The 22,457-nt window shown below is 36.7% G+C and overlaps 1 protein-coding gene across 1 annotated transcript in view; it reads right to left on the reverse strand.

Annotated features, from left to right (window-relative positions):
- LOC126419258 (synaptic vesicle 2-related protein) overlaps positions 1 to 22,457 on the reverse strand; it is a 108,294-nt gene that overhangs the window by 24,808 nt on the left and 61,029 nt on the right. Inside the window, exons 7-8 of the mRNA XM_050086414.1 lie at positions 8,867 to 8,992; positions 553 to 764 (exon numbers count right to left, since the gene is read on the reverse strand). Of these exons, the coding sequence (XP_049942371.1) occupies positions 553 to 764; positions 8,867 to 8,992 (338 nt within the window). The remainder of the gene's footprint in view (positions 1 to 552; positions 765 to 8,866; positions 8,993 to 22,457) is intronic.

The raw sequence follows: 22,457 nt of genomic DNA on the forward strand, positions 1-22,457 counted from the left end.
GTGCTTCTGTGAGGTATGTGTTTAAGCAGTTGGCAACATCAAATACAGCCTACATTTATTCCCAGATTGTAATCTCATGAATTAACTTTGCATAAAAAGCAGTGACATACACAGCCACTAAACTTTTCAATAACCAGCCTACAGAAATAAATATCCTACTAACAGAGAGCAGTAGAAGCATTTTCTTAAAGGTGGAATAATGTTGTTTCTCAATTGAAGACAAAGTTTCCACAAAATCACTCAATCATCTTTAACAGTATTTTATTTGTAATTTCCTGTCTAGATTGCATTATATATGACACAGTGACAATTTGTTTCTTCTAGACAACTCCTACTACTATATTGTACAAGACTTACTTAACAGAAACAGCTAACCAATTTTGAAACCTGCAAACTGCCAGCAAGTAGCCATAAATATAATTTCTAAAAAGTGTGTGAAAATTTTCATCATTTATTGTGAATTTTGTCTATAAAACTAAACACACAGTAATAATATACTCTTTTCTTTGAGGCATCTCTTCATTAGAGCTAAATCTATTACAGAATACTCACCAGATCAGCCAAAGCAGCAATGATGTCCTCCTGAGCTCTGGCAACAGGAGATCAGAAACACGACCACGCTTGGTAGCCGATGACGCCGATTCCACCACCAGACGTCCTGGCAATTCGGGTCGACCATTTTCGTGTGCAATTTGCTGCAGTGTGGCCAGGGCCACTTCAGGTTTGCCACTTGCAACGTGATACCTGGCACTTTCCGGCAGCCACTTTAACAGAGAAATTTTAATGCTGAAGTGGCTCTGGTCAGGAGATGCGTTCAAAGTTTCAAGGAGAGTAGTTTGTTAGACATGTCAGAGCATTTGTTGGAGGTAATTCAAATCTAAAATTAGCAACAGGTTCCAAGTTTTACAGGTTCTGATAAGTACAGAAGTACAAGTACAGGAGTTGAAATTTTATTTAGCTTGCAAGTTAACATTCACATCAACATTTTATCAGAATGAAACATGCATGCACATGCTTCTATGTCATTTCTCACCTCACAGGAGGAAACAAATTAATGCTTGACATCGTTCATCAACAGCCAAGATTGCAATTTTTTATTTCGTTATCAGCAAATCTAAGGTGCCATCACCAGATCTGTACAGAATATAGATTGTAAATTACAATCATAATAAGATCAGATACAAAACGGCGGGGTAAATATTTTCACACAATGGGTTTATGCAACATATTTTATGCATATGCATCTCAGTACATGTCCATCATAAGTATAATATATCACATCAAGTTGAGACATGTCATTCCAGTAACACGCAGAAAGTGATGCATCTGCAAGTCAATAAAAAAAAAACCAAGATTTACATAAAATATCATACATATTGCACCAAATACACAAGCCCGTCTTCATAAAAAAAATATTTTCCTAAAATTTTTTTATAAAAATGTTTAAAACTGAATTCCTTATAAGATTATAAAAGAATTTATTGTATATCAACTGTACTACCAATTGTCTTTATAGTTAAATAGTTACAAGACAAGTACAATGCATAAAGTACATCACAACTGAATAACCTTATAGAAGATCACTCTGAGTCTGTGTGGTACAAGTACAGACAATGCATGAAGTACATGTCCCACTTATTACCTACATTATGACATGTTCTTCATACATTGTGTCTGAACACTATCATCTAGACTTAAAGTGATCTTCTCTAAACTTGTCCAATGGTGATATATTTTCCACACTATACTCGCCTTGTAACTACACTCCTGGAAATTGAAATAAGAACACCGTGAATTCATTGTCCCAGGAAGGGGAAACTTTATTGACACATTCCTGGGGTCAGATACATCACATGATCACACTGACAGAACCACAGGCACATAGACACAGGCAACCGAGCATGCACAATGTCGGCACTAGTACAGTGTATATCCACCTTTCGCAGCAATGCAGGCTGCTATTCTCCCATGGAGACGATCGTAGAGATGCTGGATGTAGTCCTGTGGAACGGCTTGCCATGCCATTTCCACCTGGCGCCTCAGTTGGACCAGCGTTCGTGCTGGACGTGCAGACCGCGTGAGACGACGCTTCATCCAGTCCCAAACATGCTCAATGGGGGACAGATCCGGAGATCTTGCTGGCCAGGGTAGTTGACTTACACCTTCTAGAGCACGTTGGGTGGCACGGGATACATGCGGACGTGCATTGTCCTGTTGGAACAGCAAGTTCCCTTGCCGGTCTAGGAATGGTAGAATGATGGGTTCGATGACGGTTTGGATGTACCGTGCACTATTCAGTGTCCCCTCGACGATCACCAGTGGTGTACGGCCAGTGTAGGAGATCGCTCCCCACACCATGATGCCGGGTGTTGGCCCTGTGTGCCTCGGTCGTATGCAGTCCTGATTGTGGCGCTCACCTGCACGGCGCCAAACACGCATACGACCATCATTGGCACCAAGGCAGAAGCGACTCTCAACGCTGAAGACGACACGTCTCCATTCGTCCCTCCATTCACGCCTGTCGCGACACCACTGGAGGTGGGCTGCACGATGTTGGGGCGTGAGCGGAAGACGGCCTAACGGTGTGCGGGACCGTAGCCCAGCTTCATGGAGACGGTTGCGAATGGTCCTCGCCGATATCCCAGGAGCAACAGTGTCCCTAATTTGCTGGGAAGTGGCGGTGCGGTCCCCTACGGCACTGCGTAGGATCCTACGGTCTTGGCATGCATCCGTGCGTCGCTGCGGTCCGGTCCCAGGTCGACGGGCACGTGCACCTTCCGCCGACCACTGGCGACAACATCGATGTACTGTTGAGACCTCACGCCCCACGTGTTGAGCAATTCGACGGTACGTCCACCCGGCCTCCCGCATGCCCACTATACGCCCTCGCTCAAAGTCCGTCAACTGCACATACGGTTCACGTCCACGCTGTCGCGGCATGCTACCAGTGTTAAAGACTGCGATGGAGCTCCGTATGCCACGGCAAACTGGCTGATACTGACGGCGGCGGTGCACAAATGCTGCGCAGCTAGCGCCATTCGACGGCCAACACCGCGGTTCCTGGTGTGTCCGCTGTGCCGTGCGTGTGATCATTGCTTGTACAGCCCTCTCGCAGTGTCCGGAGCAAGTATGGTGGGTCTGACACACCGGTGTCAATGTGTTCTTTTTTCCATTTCCAGGAGTGTATTTGACTACAAATGCAGTAGTAGTGCAGAAAATTTTAGGAAAAAATATTTACAAAATAAGGAATTTTGCTACTGCAATAAACTCTGGTTTGGATTTCTTGTGTTATATTATTACACACTAAAAGTTACATACTGCATTTTTTAACTCCTTGAATGTATCTTCTTCCTTAGCTTTACAGTTTATGATCGATTTCTGTATATTTACTACTACAGTGCCACCTGCTGGTAGTTCATAACATTGTTGTTTTTACATAAATCTTGTTTCATTACTGACATGCCAATGCATTAATTCCTGCGTGTTACTGCAAAGACTTGTCACTACTTAACACGACATACTGTACATAAGATAGAGATGTACTGAGGATGTGGTTGCAGAAGGTATGTTCTGTAAAGCTAGTTCGTGAAAATATATACCCCGTCTTACTGTAGCCTATCTGTCCTGATTATAATTTAGTTTGCGATCTTTATGGTTTACAGATCTCATGATGGCAACTTAGATTTGCCAAAACTGCCTACCAATAAAATTATAGTTGGTGTTCTTCGCTATTGAAGTTTTTACTTCTATTTTTCACAAAAAATTAATGTTACTGAAACAGTTTTTCCAACGACATTAATACATCTAGCAGCATGTGATATCAACGTAATAGTCCCACAAGGGTTGAGTTGAATGGTCCATTAGCTGACTACATTTGATGAAGTATAAATATCTGAAAACAAGATAACGACAATAGCAGAAGGTGGTTTGATCAACATAATAGAACAATGGCACAAGTAGAGATCTGAACTGAATAATTGTACAAATGACTTGATAAATACTGAAATCAATGGATTTTTCTTCTCTTTCTGTAGTTAAAGTGGAGCCTGGGCTAGCCTCAGTGCTTGGAAAGTGAGACAGATAAATCCACTACCTCCATGATCGTTGTCATGATTCCACAGTGAAGCTCAGATTGTGATGCACAAAAACAATGTTTTGTCTTCTGTTTCTGGCTAGTTAGTCCCAGGTGTCACACATGCCATTCTGTAGCAGACCCTAGCAGAGTCCATTGTTAAATATTCTTCTTGGGTTGCTAAGTGACCTTTCACAAGAACAAAATCAAGCAGATATAGAAAAATCTGCTTTTCAATGGTCACATGTTTCAGTTCTTTTGTATTTCACTGAATTCAGGACTGTAGCAGATATAAATACTCTCTTCTAATGAAATGAAAATTTTTCTTGAAACTTTTCAGTAACATTCAAGGACATTAAGTAAGTCATTACCAAGTATTGCATGTCTTACATTTATACAGGATATTGATACAATATCTATTGTTTGAGTAGCACCCCACACATCTAGACCCAATTTTTATTATTATTAATAATAATAATAATATTCATATGGTTTACATGGTCATTTTACATTCTTATATAAATGGTAAAATATATGTAAAATTACAAAGCAAGACAAACATAATATAAAAAATTAACACTCTAAAATTTCTAACTGAATAACTAGATTACTTAACTAGTAAACAGATCTTGGTGTCACCAAATGCAGTTCACTGAGCTCACCGGGAAATTTTTGTAATACTCTTCAATTTTATGTCATGTAGTTAGCAAAGTGACCCCACAGTCCCACAATAGGGGCTCCTAGATCCCCTGTATGGAATAAATTTAGAGATGTGTATAGGTTCCTGTGGAGACTAAATCCATTTACACATTTTGTAGGATCTGTAATAAGGTGAGAATTTGCTGGAGGAAACTTTTGCCAAACCTCTCTCTAGATTTGGCACACATCAAATATAAGAAGGTCATCTTGCATTGGCCAAGGTGATTTTATGGACTGAAGTCTTCTGGCACATATATTCTGTAGCTGGTTCTACAGAAGTGAGTTCTGATAAGTCATACACTTTTGGACCTCTCACTGTTGCTGCTCCTTGTCTCACTCATGGTGGTGCAATATTACATAATGCGGGAAACCACAGAAGCAGTTTCGATTTAGCAGTACCACTAAGTTGCTGTTGACTTTAATTGACATGACGCAGGGGGCAAATCACGGCTGCAAATGTTTGAAAATGTGTTCTGCCAATATTGAAAGAAAGGTCAAGAAAGCATTTGCACATGACATGATATGAATTTTAGGCACACTTTACAATTATTACATTTCATCTCTAAGTAATTTCATGTGCCGCATAAACTGAAACAAAAACAGTGTCAAAATATTTCAAGGCTGAAATGAGCAAAAAATGGAAATGATAATTTTGTCAGACCTATGAAAAATGGGCAGAAGTTGATTGCAGGCCAGAAGCCACAAGTTTTCATCCCAAAATTAAATGCAGTGGTTTGTATACATTTTAGTAAGCACAAACAAATTTACTGAAACAAAATTTGATGTGTAAAAAGCACTTAATAATATTACTTATTATATTCTTGTTCATTTTTTATTCTAATACACATTTAAACAACACAAAGTTAGAGTTCGTTCATTCACCCCTCAGTAAATGAGTAGATGACTATAACTTCAAATGAAAATACTGTTCCCTCATTGACGAATACGAAAATGAACACAAAGGAGAGAGTGTTTACATCGAACTGGTACAAAAGTTAACTGGCAGCAATATATCAAGTATTCTGAACTAAAAATAACCTAATTACAGGCAGGTGTGCAACACACAAACCAGGATTCTATTACAGATTCTATTGTGTCAGAACCATGTCAAACAAAAAGAGTTATTGATGTCAAATAATTTTATGAAAGAAGATTACAGTGCCTTGAGCATGAACATATATAGTACAGTGTTGCATGGGGAACGCGAAACAAAAATGGTAATACCGAAAGTAGATAGAGAAATTAAAGAACTGGAACTAAAATATATAAAAAGAAAACTAGGCTCTCAAAATGTCACTTTGTAAATTTTTCAATTTTGAAACTGTTTTATGCATACACGATTAATAATACCGCTCTCACTGTTGCGTCATTTTCAGTTCGTGCTGAATGTGCTTCACACTCTTCTCCTAACGAATATTGTCATTTGCTTCCGGCCCCTCCTCATCTGATGCACTGACTGCTATATTGTACTGTGCAAGTCAAATACTGTAGCTATAGTACCTTCCATGCAATGTAGTTAGACTCTATATCTTAAAGAACTCAGCATTTGGCATATTAACAAACACTGCCACAGCAAAAGAAGCGGCAAGAGGAAAAAAAATAACTATATACATGAACTGATGTGTGGTACTGAACCTGTTATCTACTGGATTGTGATCCAGGACACATCCACTGAGCTACTGTCTGATAACTACAGTGCAACTTGCATACGCATACTACTAGCCTTTTTCATCAAGGTGCCTGTAGATAGCATGGCACTTATTTTGTCATTAAAAATTTAATGCGAATTGTGTAGTTACTGCTATTTGAGCCTAGAGATCATTTTTGTAAGAGGTGTTCAAATGTTATTGGCTGCTGCCAAACTTCAAGCACTTGACTTTCCACTGCAAATATTTTGAATTTCCCACATTTAAACTGCCAGTAAGTATCTACATAATATTTTAATCACATCAATTATGAGTCATCTCTCAGAAATGTTATGAGATCTGTTATCTGCATTCATTACTTGCATAAACATTAATTTCTTAACATAATCTTACATACCTAATAAAATATTTTGAGCTTCAGCAATGTGAGGGTGGCATATTCAAATATTTACTCAATATTTTTTATGTTAATAAAAACGTCTTTATTGTTTACCTCTTTCTAACTTGTGCAAGGTCAAAACAAAAGCACTGTTTTGCATTGCCACTAGCTTGTGAATTGACAATTGAAGTTGAACCTTACTTGATCCACGAAATTTCGCAAGTCAAAGTTAATCCTACTTCATGGCGACATAATTTGAGATTTACATTTATGCAAAAGTGATTTCATGTTCTGCATGTAATTTTCTGTTAATCTAAGTCCAACTGTTGTATGCGGTCAGCCCTCAGATATTTATCTTCCTAGGAAGCTGTATATCTTAGATTTGCTTGTGAATCTCAGTTACCACGATGGGTTCTCTGTGAAAATAGTTTCCAGACAATTAAATTCTGCGATTCTTTTGTAGGATCCTTTCATCCTCTACCAGTGGCTGTACTCCTACCCATGCTTAATCCATGTCAATGATAAAATGCTCTATTTTTGGTTCATTTATAAAAAGATCAATCCTTCTTGCTGTTCTCTCCACAACCTCACTCATTTATTCCAATTCTTCCCCAGATTGGGCAAGAAGGCTGTCTTATTTACATATACTGGGTGAGAGTTTTTCTAATCTCCAACTTTAATTTCTTCATAGATCTCAAACTGGGGTATACCCAATAAATAAGCAAACTAAATTAATTTTTATGTCTTTTCAATAACAAATTTATTACCAAAAATGCCAGTGTTGGGGTAAAAATTTAAAGCACTTTACAATGGCAAAATTGTAGTCCCAACATTTACTATGCAGAAAAGTTATGGCTACATTCCTTATCACATTTATTTAAACTCTCACAAAGTACGCCAATGTTTTACAAACGGGAGAAGTGCAAGTAGGACTTGCACTCTGAAGGTTCCACATAGACCTTAGTATTTCAACTTGATACGTCTACCCACTCCAGAGAAAAAGGGACAATGGACAGACAGGCAGGCAGGCAAGCAGCAAAGTGATACTATAAGTGTTCTGTTTTTATCAATTGAGATACAGAGCCCCAAAAAAACAGCACACAAATGGTTTTGGCCAGATAGACACTTAGACAAAATTATTCCTGTAATACTTCCCTGGATCAATGTGTTTCATTTATGTGTCTATTAGTTCAGAATGCCCAATTTCATTCTGGTTCACACATTATCTTCCATATGGGCTTCTAATGGCTTTTTTGCACTTCATTATGAACTTGGCTTTTTTGCGCTTCATTAGGAACTTAAAACCATTTTAATACCTTTTCTCACAGTAAATTTATGTTACTTTTGTCACGTTACTCCATGTGCGTATCTTACCCAGGGCCACTGTCTTATTTCTGCCTAGTTCCTTTTGGGAGGCATATTTTTTCTTTGACAACATAGATATCCAAGGCAACAAGTATGTTATAACAACAACAGTCTTCATAAACAAACAATAATCTCACCTCTTATTTATTTCTTTATCCAGTCATAGGCAATCAATACTGTATGGATGTTGTCCAAATGCACATATAAATTTTATGTGAAATCATAAGAACCCCACCCTTTGCATGTATCTGTTTTTCCTCCTTCCACTCGTCTTTCAAAAGTGAAATTCTTAAACGACTACAAGCATACAAGTATTAACTTCTTAGGAACAATAAGGCTTTCCGTCACTAGTTCTTTATAGACCTACAGCTACAGTTGTTCAGTTGCCACAACTGTTGAGGGTAAAAAGCAGTCACTACACGGGGAAGACTTCATATTCATTCTTATGGTAAACTAAGTTAAAATGGAATCACCTGAAGGGTGACTGACTTCCAGCAGCTGCACTGTCAACTGTTACCATATTTCTGATTCAAAGAGCTATGTCATTTACCATTACAGCTTCTGAATTTTTAATTCTGACAACTTCACGGCATTTGGTGGATCTCTATTCATTACACATAGGTAATAAATGGGATGAATGAAAAATTATTACTGCTTGTAAAAACCAAGTGTAGAAAGTAAAATGTGAGATTAATTTGTACATACTGGAGTCACACAGGCGAACACTATGACGGGAACTGCAGATAGAGCCAGCAGCCAACGCCAACCAAGTGTTGGCATCACCAGCAGGGCCAAGACAACCTCCAGGCAGGCACCTAATGCCCAGAAACACTGAAAGCATGGAATATAAGACATGTAACAGAAGAATGAAAAAGTTCCATAAAATCTCACAAAAGAAAAAAAGGCATGTGTTGATAATGAAAGCTTTATACGTAAAATAGGGGTGGAAAAATGTCCAGATCAAACAGATTTAATATAAAATATATTTGTGGCTTGTGGATTTTACAGACACTCACTCACAATTGTACCAGGACTTTCTAGTTGACAAAGTTATTTCTCACTCTTTCATTTTAAAAGTTTAAATTATTCAAATCTATTTTTGATGGTTCCATAAGGAATGCACATTAGGTCATCATTCATTGTGTCACTCGTGTTCCTTGAATCTCTTTATAGAGGAAAATTTTCAGGAATATGAAACAAGTCAAGTTATACCAAGGAAAAGCAGCTGTTAGTTAATTTAATGCAGTTTCTATCAATGAATGTCTAAGAACTACTTGTGCCTCCTCAAACTAAGAATGACACATGAATGTTGCTATATTTAAATAGTCAAGTGTTTTAAATGTCTGCTGTGTACTTCCTATTGCTAGCTTAATACTCACATGACCACACTGATATTTATCACAGAACAGTAGCTAGCACTGTATCACAAGAACAGGTAACTTAACAATGAACACTGCTACGTTTCATGCAGATAAATTTTCAGTCTATAAATCTAAAAGTTGGGCTAATTTGCAGGAATGATCTATCAGGTATGTTTCAATTTTGTTTTTGTTTTGAATTTATATGTACTCTTTTTTCTTTGTGATTAATGGGAATGCCGTATATTTGTCTGCCGTCTCAGCCACAGCTACCATTTATGTAGCAAGATGGCTTTGCTATTTCCTCCTACAGGTAGAGGAATGTGGCATGTGGCTGGTGTTTCACGGTCCAGAGTGTTGCAGATTGCCACACTGTCTCACAAATGCAAGTACGCGCAGTCTGTGACAATCACTGCAGTACTGAGAGCGCCACATTCACTGTATGCAGCTAGTACTAGCTTCCGTCTGCAAGCCACATGATGCAAGACACCTTCCCGGACAGTCTTTATAGCACACAACCCAGAAGCTTGCCAGCCAGTGCAAGTCGCAGCCTGGATATAGATGTTTGACATCAGAAGTGCCATGAGTATATTTCACTGAATGCAGCTTGTGACTTCAGAACCTTGGACATCGTCAGCGCAGCCTAAACTGACTGCATCTACGGCTCAAGAACTGTATTGTATTAGTGATTTTCTCTCAGTAGATCACAATGACCACTATGTTGCCTTCACCAGAAAGCTGTTTCTGTTGCTCATATTATTGTGTACTTCTACGTAGTAATAAAGTTCGGCTTTTATTGGCTACCTGAGCACCTTTCTCTGCTTAAGCTTGCATCTCCTACAATGAGATACTTTAGAGAGCTTGCTGAAGATCTTAGCAGTAGAATACAGAACCCTGCTCCAAACTACACATGGATGCCAAGTATAGAAGGAAATTAATTTTCTGTCAAATATTGTTCAACAAAACTGATTTTTACTGTCAGTAACAAGTACATGTTTACTAACAAGTAAGTGTGCTGTTTCCAAAATCTTTGGAAAGGCTTCCAAAGTGTGTAACTATTTACTTCCTACAAATTCATAGGTGCTCATTTTTTAGGAATCGATACTTTCCTGCATTGCCACACTTGTTATATAAGACAACACAGTGAAAGTAAGCAATGTAAGTCAGCACTAAACATTTATTTTCAAGTACAAAATTATGTCGAAATGCGCTTTGATTTTAGTTTATCTGTGTTTTGATTACATGTCTGTTACCAGTTACACCCAAAAATTTTCAAGGTGTATCATTTAGCATGATGTCTACTTCTACTACCAGTATGTGACTTTTGTGGGTCTGAAATCACACACGAGTCTTTCTGCTGTGAACCAGATGTAGACATGGTCACCTGTCATCAGTTTTATGTTCACGGCAGAGTTTGCATCTTTTATTGGTATACTGTTGTTGGTAAATTAAAATGTGTAATGACAAACATACAGATATAGTGACAAAATACAACCCGGAAAAAAAAAGTCATGTATATAATGTCATAGATTTCACTATAACAACATAAAATATCATGTCTGGCAGAAGTCAGATGTACTACTTAACATGCAAAACTAAATGACAAACATAAATAGACAAGAACAAAAATGAATTTTCATACCTAATGCACAAATGACCACCATATGTGCATGAAGTGTGCATGCTTATATGAACGTACGCACGTGTGTGTGTGTGTGTGTGTGTGTGTGTGTGTGTGTGTGTGTTTTCTGAAGAAGTTTTTGGCCAAAAGCTAAATGTGTAACAGTCTTTTCGTTGTGCCTTATCTGCAACTCAAGATGTCATCTTTACATTGTTGAGCTTCTAATGATTGATGCGTCTATGCTCAAAATGGTTCAGTTCCAAGATACAACTGCAAGTTCAAATATTTTTCATGTACGCTGTGTAGGGATCAGATTGAATTCTTACATTCTAGTGTAAAGGCACATAGGAGATTACCAGAGAGGATCCTATAATTCATCTGAGATTAAAAAGAATAAAATTTTACAAGTGGTACAGCCATTTTCATGAAGGACATGAAAACATTAAAGATAACAAGTTCTGAACACCTCAACACATCATCAATTGACGAAATCATGGAAAAAGTGAACAACAATTGTAGGAGTCACTGATTATGTTCACTTATCAATGGGCTCCAAAATGATATTTTTTCAGATGTTTTGGATATGAAACATGACAATTAAACTTGTTCTAAAACTGTTGAATTTCGAACAAAAACGGCATTGAATGTAAGTTGCTCACAAGTTTCTAGATGAAGTCAACAACAATGCTGAATAAACTAAACATGTTATAACAGTTGATGAAACAGGAATTTATGGATCTGATATTGAAATTGAGGCTCAGTCATCACAGTGGAAGCATTCTGGTTCACTAAGAGCAAATAAAGCTCAATAAGGCAGTCTAATGTGAAAGCTATGCGCAATGTGTTCTTAAATGTTACTAGCATAGTATACCATGAGTTCTTGCCACAAGGTTGATCAACCAACACACACACACACACACACACACACACACACACACACACACACACACACACACACACACACACCTAAATTTGTGGTGAAACAATTCATGGCATGGCTTTTGCACCATGATAATGTACCTGTTCGGTATTCACAAAAATAAAGAAAACCTTAACCTTATGTCAGGTGCAGCTGATCAAACATATATGTAAAAATTTTCTGTAATTATTTCTGAACAATAGAGAGCAAACACTTCTTTTCACTCTTAATTTCCATTCTCTGACCCGTTTTGACTGTTGTGTTCTTCAGTATTGGGGTGAATGACATTTGTCAAGACATGTTGATTGTTCAATTTGTTACAATGTGTCCATTCTCATTTCATTTTAACAGAACATTTATTTGGTTAACGAAATGACTTTGAAAGCAATATGAAGCTACTTCATAATGTAAAATGCATTTTTTTTGTATCATTTAACTGTTCCTTACAGCTGTCTGAATATCAAGTATCAAATTGATATATTGCATCTGATTGCATTATTTTAGGTGAGTTAACTTGATCATGGCAGGCTACAGTAAGACATATAGTCTCCTCAACACAAAACATGTTGAGCAAATCTGAAAGCTGTTTGAAGAGCATAATAATGAAGTTCACTAGGATTACGAAGACCTGAGTGGAAACAGGTTGCGATGATTAAGTTCAATTGGAAGATTCAGAAACAACTGAAGCCAAGAGTGAAGATGATGAAGTCACTGAGGAAGCCACTATAATTATATAGGAAGGAATGGTGAGACAAAATGAAACGAAGTTCCACTATCACAGAATGTACATTACTGGATCTACAATGTTATCTGAAATGTTCTATATGTAGAGTGAAAGCAGCATGAATGCCTTTAAAATACTGGGCTTGCCTCACAGATGACAAAATTTTGTCCACTACAATTCTGCTTACAATACAGTATACTGGAAGCGTCAAAGCTTCAATTCAGTGTGTTAGACACAGAAAACCAGTCTCATGTTTTTAGCTGGTCTTAACAAAAGTAACAGAAACAGCTTGGAGGATCGGTCGGAAACTAATGGGGATGGTATTGAAAAACTTTGTCTCATAAGCAACCTACAACATTTCAAATTCATCATATGGTGAAGTATATTTGACAATTGTGCAATTTGCAATGATATGAGACAGACAAAACAACAGTAATTCATTTTTATATTTGTACAGAACTGTCAGAAACTCTGTACAAGGTTACTACAAATGACTGAAGCCATTTCACATATTTGCTGTTGCTATGTTATTTGATGTACTGACACATGTCTTTGCACACACAAAGAAAAACTGATTTTTTAACATATGTGCCCCTACTGATTCTGCAGATGATATGCTGATAACCAAATTCTTCCAACATATAGCACAGCATGGCCCTGTCAATCTGTTCAAAAGCTCTGCTGATACGAGCTCGCAGTTCTGGCAGTTTTGTTGGTACTGGAAATGAAAACGCTATCATTCACATAACTCCAGACAATAACATAGGGTTAGTTTAGGAGGGTGTAGAGACCCTAACATGAACTGCTGTTCAACAACTCCACCTTGACTGATCCATCAGTTTCTCGATTTCTTGTTTAAGAATTCACAAACATCATGATAGAAGTGGGGTGGAGCATCACCCTGTTGGTAGATGAAGTGTACGCTGCCAGTCCCCAGCTGTGCCACGACTCAATTTTCCACCATGTCCATACGATACACATATCCTGTAACAGTCTTTTCACAGAAGAAAAAGGTACCATAAACTTTAAACCCCACAACTGCACAGAAGACACTATAATTTTCTGAAATGTAGTGTGGAATTCTTTGTCCCTCACATTTACACATTGTGCATGTTTGTTGTGCCTTTCACAAAAAATGTGGCTTCATCACTGAAGATGAGTTTCACACAAAACCCATTCTCTTCCATAAGCTGTTGCAGCTGTGCCAAAAATTCAAAGTGTCTGACAGTCATTGGGAGTCAGGGCTTGCAGCAATTGCAAGTGGTAAGGCTTCAGCTTCAGCCATTTCATTAAGGTCTTTCAAATGGTCAGTTGTGGTATGTTCAGTTCTCTGTTTGCTCTTTTTGTTGATTTCGGTGGGCTACATACGAAACTCTCCTTCACGCAGTCAACAGTTTCTTCACACACTGCGGACATTTCATTCTGAATTGTTGCTGAAATGTTACGGCAGATTGATGTGAATTCATTTGAAGCACAACATACACTTTCTTGGCACCTGTCAACATTTTGCCAAACTGCTCACTATTGCACTCTTGTGGCAGAAATCTTAAGTACAGCTGCAGCAGTATAAAACGTTCTGAGTTTTTCTATATGAGTGTTAATGTGGTTGCAATGAATTTATGAAATTGCTTCAGTCATTTATAACACTACTGTACTATTAGAGAAAACATTAGACTAGTTGAATAATGAAGAATTAAGTAGAAGGTGCAACTTTGTCACCAATATATACCTAGCAAATCAAACAAATATGGCATCACAATACATGCCCTCGTGGGTTCCCAGGTGTTTCACCTACATAATTTGGAAATACACAGTAGATTGCAATCAGAGGGATTACACTACATAAGCAACAATCCTTTGGATGTTGTTCTGTGACTGTCAGACCTAATTATCAGTCAAATTGAAATGTGACAGCAGACAGTTCCTTTAACATTATTGGCATGAGCGAGAAAAAATCATTCTTTTGTTTGGACAAAAAAAAAAAAAAAAAAAAAAAACCATGATATTTCTCTGGAATTTGCTAAGAGTGAAGGAAGAGTTGTCAACAATTAATTTGTTTGATTCAATAATGGCTAGTTTTCTATGGTCCAGAAAAGGAAGCTAGCCTGACATCAAGCTTGCATGAGAATAATTCAACAGAGTCTAACACAGGAGATAAACAGAAGGAAACTATCACAACATTTTATACAGTATCTAAAGTATAGGCAACATTACAGATAACTTCACTGATTTGTACAATGTTGTAAGAAATGTGTACTGTTGACCCATGGCAATGATCAACAGGAGTGGAATCAATGCACAAGTAATTTATTTTGGCAACAATGAAAAATGTATCAGAAGGAAAGTATTCCTGAAACAACTGTCTCATGTGTTAGTTTTGGCATATTTGGTTTGAAGAAGTCTGAACATCTCAGGGTTTCATACTGATCTCCAGCAAAGGTTCAAACATTACAAGTCTTTCTGTAAATATATCTATTATTTAGAATGTGTTGGATTATTGACATTTATCTTTAAAAAGGAAGTGAATAAGTGATATGATCTATTTGATACTCTGTGCCTGACAGGAGGTTACTGGTCCATTATTTCACAAGCTTAGACAAGATTCATATCACATTGTTGAGGGAGCTAAAAGTTATTCTGAAGACCAGAGTTTCAAAACATTTTGGGAATCGGAAAAAGTGCTGGCATTAAGAACATAATAAATAATGTGGTTATTTTAAACGTGATAACATTGAAGTAAGCAACCAAATAAAATAATTTTAAAAAAATACATTATTTTTTGATATACCTTGTACATACACAAACATGAAATGATATGAAGTAATACATACACAAATATGAAGTGATTCGCATGACTATTAGTGTGGTTAGATTAGCTCTAGTCATAATTTAATGTATAGTTTGACTCATTCTGAGTACTCAAAGGTTCAGGTTCATGATGGGATTTAAGCAGTATGACGTCTAAGTGGATGAGCGATGGCAGCACAGTCCACTTCCACTCACATATAGGGGCTCAAAAGAAAGGTAAAACTACAATAAAAAATTACAAAGCAATTTTCGTACATAATGAAAATATTCACTTATGAACTGCAGTGCAGAAGGTGTCATCAATGAAACAAGGAAAGTGATATGAACAGAGAAAATACTATTTGCAGAACCGACAGTAATACTGAAATGGCACCACACACAGATCAGCAAGTGTTAAGATACAGAGACAAAATAAAATGCAATCTGAGAACAGTGTAATAGTCTAGCACCAATATTTACAGAACTCAATAAGTTTATGCCTACTGATTGTTTAGCACAGGATGCATTGCATCTGATTATGGTTTACAACATTTAGTACAATGTTTACTGATGTGTGCAAAATTGTAAACAATAAGAGAAATTAAATATAATGTGAGTGAGAAGTGGTATAAATAAAAATTACCCCTAAGAAAAATACTTGAAAACTTTAAGTATAGCTTTATACATAAAACTATAGGTAGAGCCAAGAGCACATTTTTGATGCATGTACATACAAAACATGCGAATGGTACAGAGGTTAAAGTTAATGATCTGCAAACTTTTTTTGCCAGCAGAGAGAAATATTAGTTTCTGCCAAAACAATCATTGCATTAATAGCCCATCCTTAACAGAGTCATGAATTAAATTGTGGCAAGTAGATTTGCAGAAGTGAGAGAATTCATGTTGTTCCAAAATAATTTTTAAAAATTCTTTAACATACAAAATAAGAGATAATTTTAGTTTTGTGACTATGAAGGCATGTTTGAAAGTGGCTATATAACATTGGCAGAACTAAACTTCTCATATTTAGAATATACAGAATCTCAGATAAAGGCGTAACAGAAATATTCCTGTTTTAACTTCGGAGTATTTTACAGGAACAAACAAATGCGAAAGTGGAGGATGTGTGCTCATGCGAACACCAAAATAGTAAAGCTTCTACATGTCTTAGATACTGTAGCTCTCAGAATTATTATAATACAGTCCTATAAAATTGTTTGTGGAAGCCAAATATGTTATTAGGAAACTATTAAAATCACACACCGACTTGAGCGTGTGTCTTTCACTGTAATTCAAATAAAGGTTGAATTATACAGTGGAGTAAATGGTCTCACCAAAATTTTCTTCACTAAATTGTGACGTACAAAGTCAACCACAATGCATCTAGCTCCAGTCTGCATTAAAAATTCTGTTATATGTAAGAAAGAACAAAATACTGTCAGCCAAGATTTTTTTAACAGTAATCTAGATCGCTTAATACGTTTCTTTGAATATAATGACATTTTGGCTACTGCCATCATCAGGTCTGTACTTAAAATTGTTATAAATAAAGAAATATATCAGTGATCTTGATGACTTTACTCACTAAAATCCCCAATGACTGCAGACTCATTTAGGAAATTTATTTCTTTTATTAATAATGCATGCACTGGTTGAGACAGGTAGACACACTACATTTTTAGACGTAAGAATCATGGCAAGCTTTGTTAATAAGTTACATAATCCATACAAGAAGTTATTATGCTTTACTGAAACTTTGCATTAGTTATTATTTACATTGCGCCCAGTTTCAGAAAGCATCATCATCTATGCAGCCTAGAAACTATGAAAGTTTTACACATAAGAAAATTGGTCATTGTTAAAATCAGAATACCTTCAACCAAGAGTTACTAGTTGACTGTAAGAAATATATTACAATTTGCTGCCAACACCCATTATGTACACAGAAAATGAGCAGAGCATGCTGTTAAGTTCAGCCTCCACCTGACGGCAGCTCCTGCAAGAAAACAGAAATGAATCTTTTTAGAGCCACATGTACTCTCTCATGAATAACAGCTGATAATGCAACAAACTCACGTCCATGATAATGACAATTTTTTTTTTTTTTTTTTTTTTTTTTTTTTTTTTTTTTTTTTTGGCTAAGCTAAAGAAAGACTGATTGTAGCACATGCAATAAGCACATAAAAACAAATATAGGGACACATGCTTTATAACAAGAGTGACATGAAAAGTTCTTGCCCTGGTACAGGGACAACACACACACAATAAAATTCTTATTGATCTTACAATTAAATTTTTTCTCAAGACATTTAAGTCTCTTCTTTATCTATGATAATGATCAAAGCAGAAGAAATGAATTAAAATTTGTGCTGCGGCCAGGACTCAATCCCGGGTCTTCTTGCTATAGAAATTCTAGGCAGAAATGCTAACCATTACAACACCACAGCACTATGGTCAGCATTGCTGCACGAACTCCTCAAGTTGAGTGCCCTCCCCAGACCCAAGAAGACCTGGGTTCGAATCCTGGCCACAGCACAAATTTTAATTCATTTCTTCTGTGACAATCATTATCGTAAATAAAATTCTGTCTTTTTTTTTAAACTGGTACGTGTTAGGCAATAACGTAAGACAAGTGTCTACTTAATACGCAAAATATTTTTGTTTGTATGATTTTTTAAAAGTTATGACATGCGTCTTTTGTACATAAGGATAAACTGGGTACTGTGTTACTATAGAAGTAATGTTTTCCACGATTTGTAGCCAATAAAAACTCACCCAAAGTTGGTGAATGTTTAAAAGAAGTCTACCATTTCATTTTTCATAGATAAGAGACAATAGGCAGAATTCAAACACACTGAATTCCCTTGAGCATGTCTCACGTGATGAATGTCCCAAAGCCACAACCACAGATGAAAACATTGAGGCACTGCATGATATTGCATTGTGGATTAAATGTGTATGAAATATATTATGCCAAAGGCATATGAAGCAAAGAATAGGGCACATTTTAACTGGAGAATTAATTGCAAGAAAACTTTGTACAAGAAAGGTGCTGCATGTTGAATGCTGACTAACAGCAAATGCAAATACAAATATCTGGATTGTTTTTACACAAATCCAACAGACTTTAAGCTTTTTTTCCCTGTGGATGATTTGTAAGTCCATTACTTCACACCACAAAAATGAAAAGATGAATAAAGCAGTGGGTGGAAGAAAAAAAAAAAAAAAAAAAAAAGAAGAAGAAGAAAAGGAAGGTGAAGTTGATTTAATTTGCCTGGAAGGTTGCAAGCAGTGTATTTTAAGATACAAATGGGATTCTTCTTACTGGTGTATCTTGCAAACAGTGAACACTACAAATCTACTGGTCCAACTGGACAACACATATGAGAAGCAGCTTATTTTGAAAAATGGGAAAATATCAAGGAAATGCACCTCCACAAAGCTGCTTTGAAAATCAAAAACTAATTTGGAGCACAAATTGTTGAAATATCCAATCCGTTCACCAAATTTTGCACCTCTAGATTTCCACTTAGTCCTTCACATGACCGTCTCCAGAAAATCATACTCCCAGTTACTCAGAAAGATTTTACAGGATGAATGAAACTACAAGGAATGAGTGAAAAATAATGATTTTTAGATTTAAGCTCCATACGTTGGGGAGGAGACCATGAAAGTTTCAAGCTGTCTCTTAAATCATGTTACGCACTCATATGAAACCATGCCTTCAGTCATAATCTTATATTTACATACACAATTTAATGATAAATGATTTTTGGGAGTTATGTTTTAATATAATGTTAAATAATGATGTACTATTATGAATTATTAAATATATTAAGGAACTGAAATGCATAAGGAAGCCATATACCAACCAGTAGACTATTCAACATATGTTTTTGAGCCATGCTTTACAATGGAGAGAGAGAAGCTTATTATACAGTTTGTAAATATTCCATATTCCCTACAATATTCAAGTAATTTATAATCATTACTTGTATTCACATTTCAATTGCAGAAGTGATGAAAGGATTACTGATGATAATCCAGAGAATACTGTAAACACAATTATCTGATTTACTTTTAGAGACTCCAGTACTGGCACCATTAGTCAGAAGGCCTTTATTCATCATCCGCATATATGGGAAGTTAGAAGTTTGGATCATCATGCTCTGCTATTTTAGATGGTATGTAAGCATACAGACAACTACTATTCCTATACGACGACTCACTGCTGATTGAAAATCATCTGAAGAATGCGAGAATGGATCTACCTGTACTACAACAAAAGCTGATACAGTCTGCAAGGCAGACTACTTGAAAGTGACAGTAATGATATTTGTGTGCTTGATCCATCTCTAGAGACATCTGTGGCTGGCAATTACAAAGCATGATAGCTGCATTTAGGCACCTGTGTGATGAAAGCAATTTACTTGATTACTACAAAAATAACTACAATCCTCTGAGTCTTGGACACTGAATAAAGACAAATGCAAATTGGGTGTGAGGAAATATAATTCTTAGGAGACTTTTTAGCAGAGGGTGGATTCATCCTGATAAAGTAAGTGGCATTAATAAACTTAAAACTACTCAAAATAAAAAGCAGCTCTGATGAGTATTAGGGATTGCGAACTGAAAGACCCGTTGCAGTAGTTGCTAAGGAAAGAATCTTAATGGAAACAGGATTTGGCACAACAGCAAGCACTTCCCAAAATAAAAGAATGTCTCACAACATCTCCAGTGCTTTGTTATTATGATGCAGATGAAAATGTAAAAGTTGACAGTCAATGCCAGCCAATAATCTATAGGCACTGTCTTCTCGCAAGGTGGACAACCAGTTGCATATGCTACAAATTCCTTGTCACCAGCACAACAGTTTTATCCAGAAACAGGAAAGAAAGAGGCAATGGCAATTAAATGTGCAGTCAAAACGTTCATGAATATATTTATTATTATTATTTTGAGCTCTTCCTCATTACAGAGGCTTATTTCCAAAATAATAATTTACTCGGAAATTACAATACAAAGAATAAATGTTCTTAAACTATATTTTCAAAATATTCCTCCAGGTGTTTCGATCTTGTGTGTCCTCTTCCTCTGCGCCCATTCTCCTCATTGTGTGCTGTACATTTTGGAGCCAGGTGGCCATAGGTCGTCCTCTTCTTCTTCTCCCCTCCAGTTCCCACTCCAGCATCAATTTTGGTATTCTGGTTTTCTCCATTCATCGTAGATGCCCATACCACTGTAATTTCTTCCTATCTATTATGTCATATATTCTTTCTTTTATTTCCATTCTCCTTGCTATTTTGGTGTTCCTTATCTTTTCTTTCCTGAAGATTCTTTTAGATGGTATGTAAGCATACAGACAACTACTATTCCTATACGACGACTCACTGCTGATTGAAAATCATCTGAAGAATGCGAGAATGGATCTACCTGTACTACAACAAAAGCTGATGCAGTCTGCAAGGCAGACTACTTGAAAGTGACAGTAATGATATTTGTGTGCTTGATCCATCTCTAGAGACATCTGTGGCTGGCAATTACAAAGCATGATAGCTGCATTTAGGCACCTGTGTGATGAAAGCAATTTACTTGATTACTACAAAAATAACTACAATCCTCTGGGTCTTGGACACTGAATAAAGACAAATGCAAATTGGGTGTGAGGAAATATAATTCTTAGGAGACTTTTTAGCAGAGGGTGGATTCATCCTGATAAAGTAAGTGGCATTAATAAACTTAAAACTACTCAAAATAAAAAGCAGCTCTGATGAGTATTAGGGATTGCGAACTGAAAGACCCGTTGCAGTAGTTGCTAAGGAAAGAATCTTAATGGAAACAGGATTTGGCACAACAGCAAGCACTTCCCAAAATAAAAGAATGTCTCACAACATCTCCAGTGCTTTGTTATAATGATGCAGATGAAAATGTAAAAGTTGACAGTCAATGCCAGCCAATAATCTATAGGCACTGTCTTCTCGCAAGGTGAACAACCAGTTGCATATGCTACAAATTCCTTGTCACCAGCACAACAGTTTTATCCAGAAACAGGAAAGAAAGAGGCAATGGCAATTAAATGTGCAGTCAAAACGTTCATGAATATATTTATTATTATTATTTTGAGCTCTTCCTCATTACAGAGGCTTATCTCCAAAATAATAATTTACTCGGAAATTACAATACAAAGAATAAATGTTCTTAAACTATATTTTCAAAATATTCCTCCAGGTGTTTCGATCTTGTGTGTCCTCTTCCTCTGCGCCCATTCTCCTCATTGTGTGCAGTACATTTTGGAGCCAGGTGGTCATAGGTCGTCCTCTTCTTCTTCTCCCCTCCAGTTCCCACTCCAGCATCAATTTTGGTATTCTGGTTTTCTCCATTCATCGTAGATGCCCATACCACTGTAATTTCTTCCTATCTATTATGTCATATATTCTTTCTTTTATTTCCATTCTCCTTGCTATTTTGGTGTTCCTTATCTTTTCTTTCCTGAAGATTCTTGCCGGTCCTCTCCAGAAGTCCATCACTAGAGCTTGTAATTTTTTAATGTGCTTCATGTTAATTGTCCAGGTCTCCGTTCCATACAGAACCACACTCTCTATTATGGATTTGTATATTAATTTTTTAGTTCTGTTCATTACATTCCTGCTCCATAAGACTGAGTTGAGCATCCCAATGACCTTCCGTCCACTACTAATTCTTTTATTGATTTCTGGCTCTAATTTTCCCTCGATTTCTAAAATGGATCACAAATAACCGAAGGTGTTTATCTTTTTGCTTTTCTTTCCTTCAATGTAGAGCTCATCTGAATCATGATTCATGAATATATTTATGACAAAAAATTGATAATTGAAACTGACCACAAACTACTGGAGATAATTTTTTTT

The sequence above is a fragment of the Schistocerca serialis genome, chromosome 9 (genome assembly GCF_023864345.2).
Source record: "Schistocerca serialis cubense isolate TAMUIC-IGC-003099 chromosome 9, iqSchSeri2.2, whole genome shotgun sequence".
In the NCBI taxonomy this organism is placed as follows: Eukaryota; Metazoa; Arthropoda; class Insecta; order Orthoptera; family Acrididae; genus Schistocerca; species Schistocerca serialis.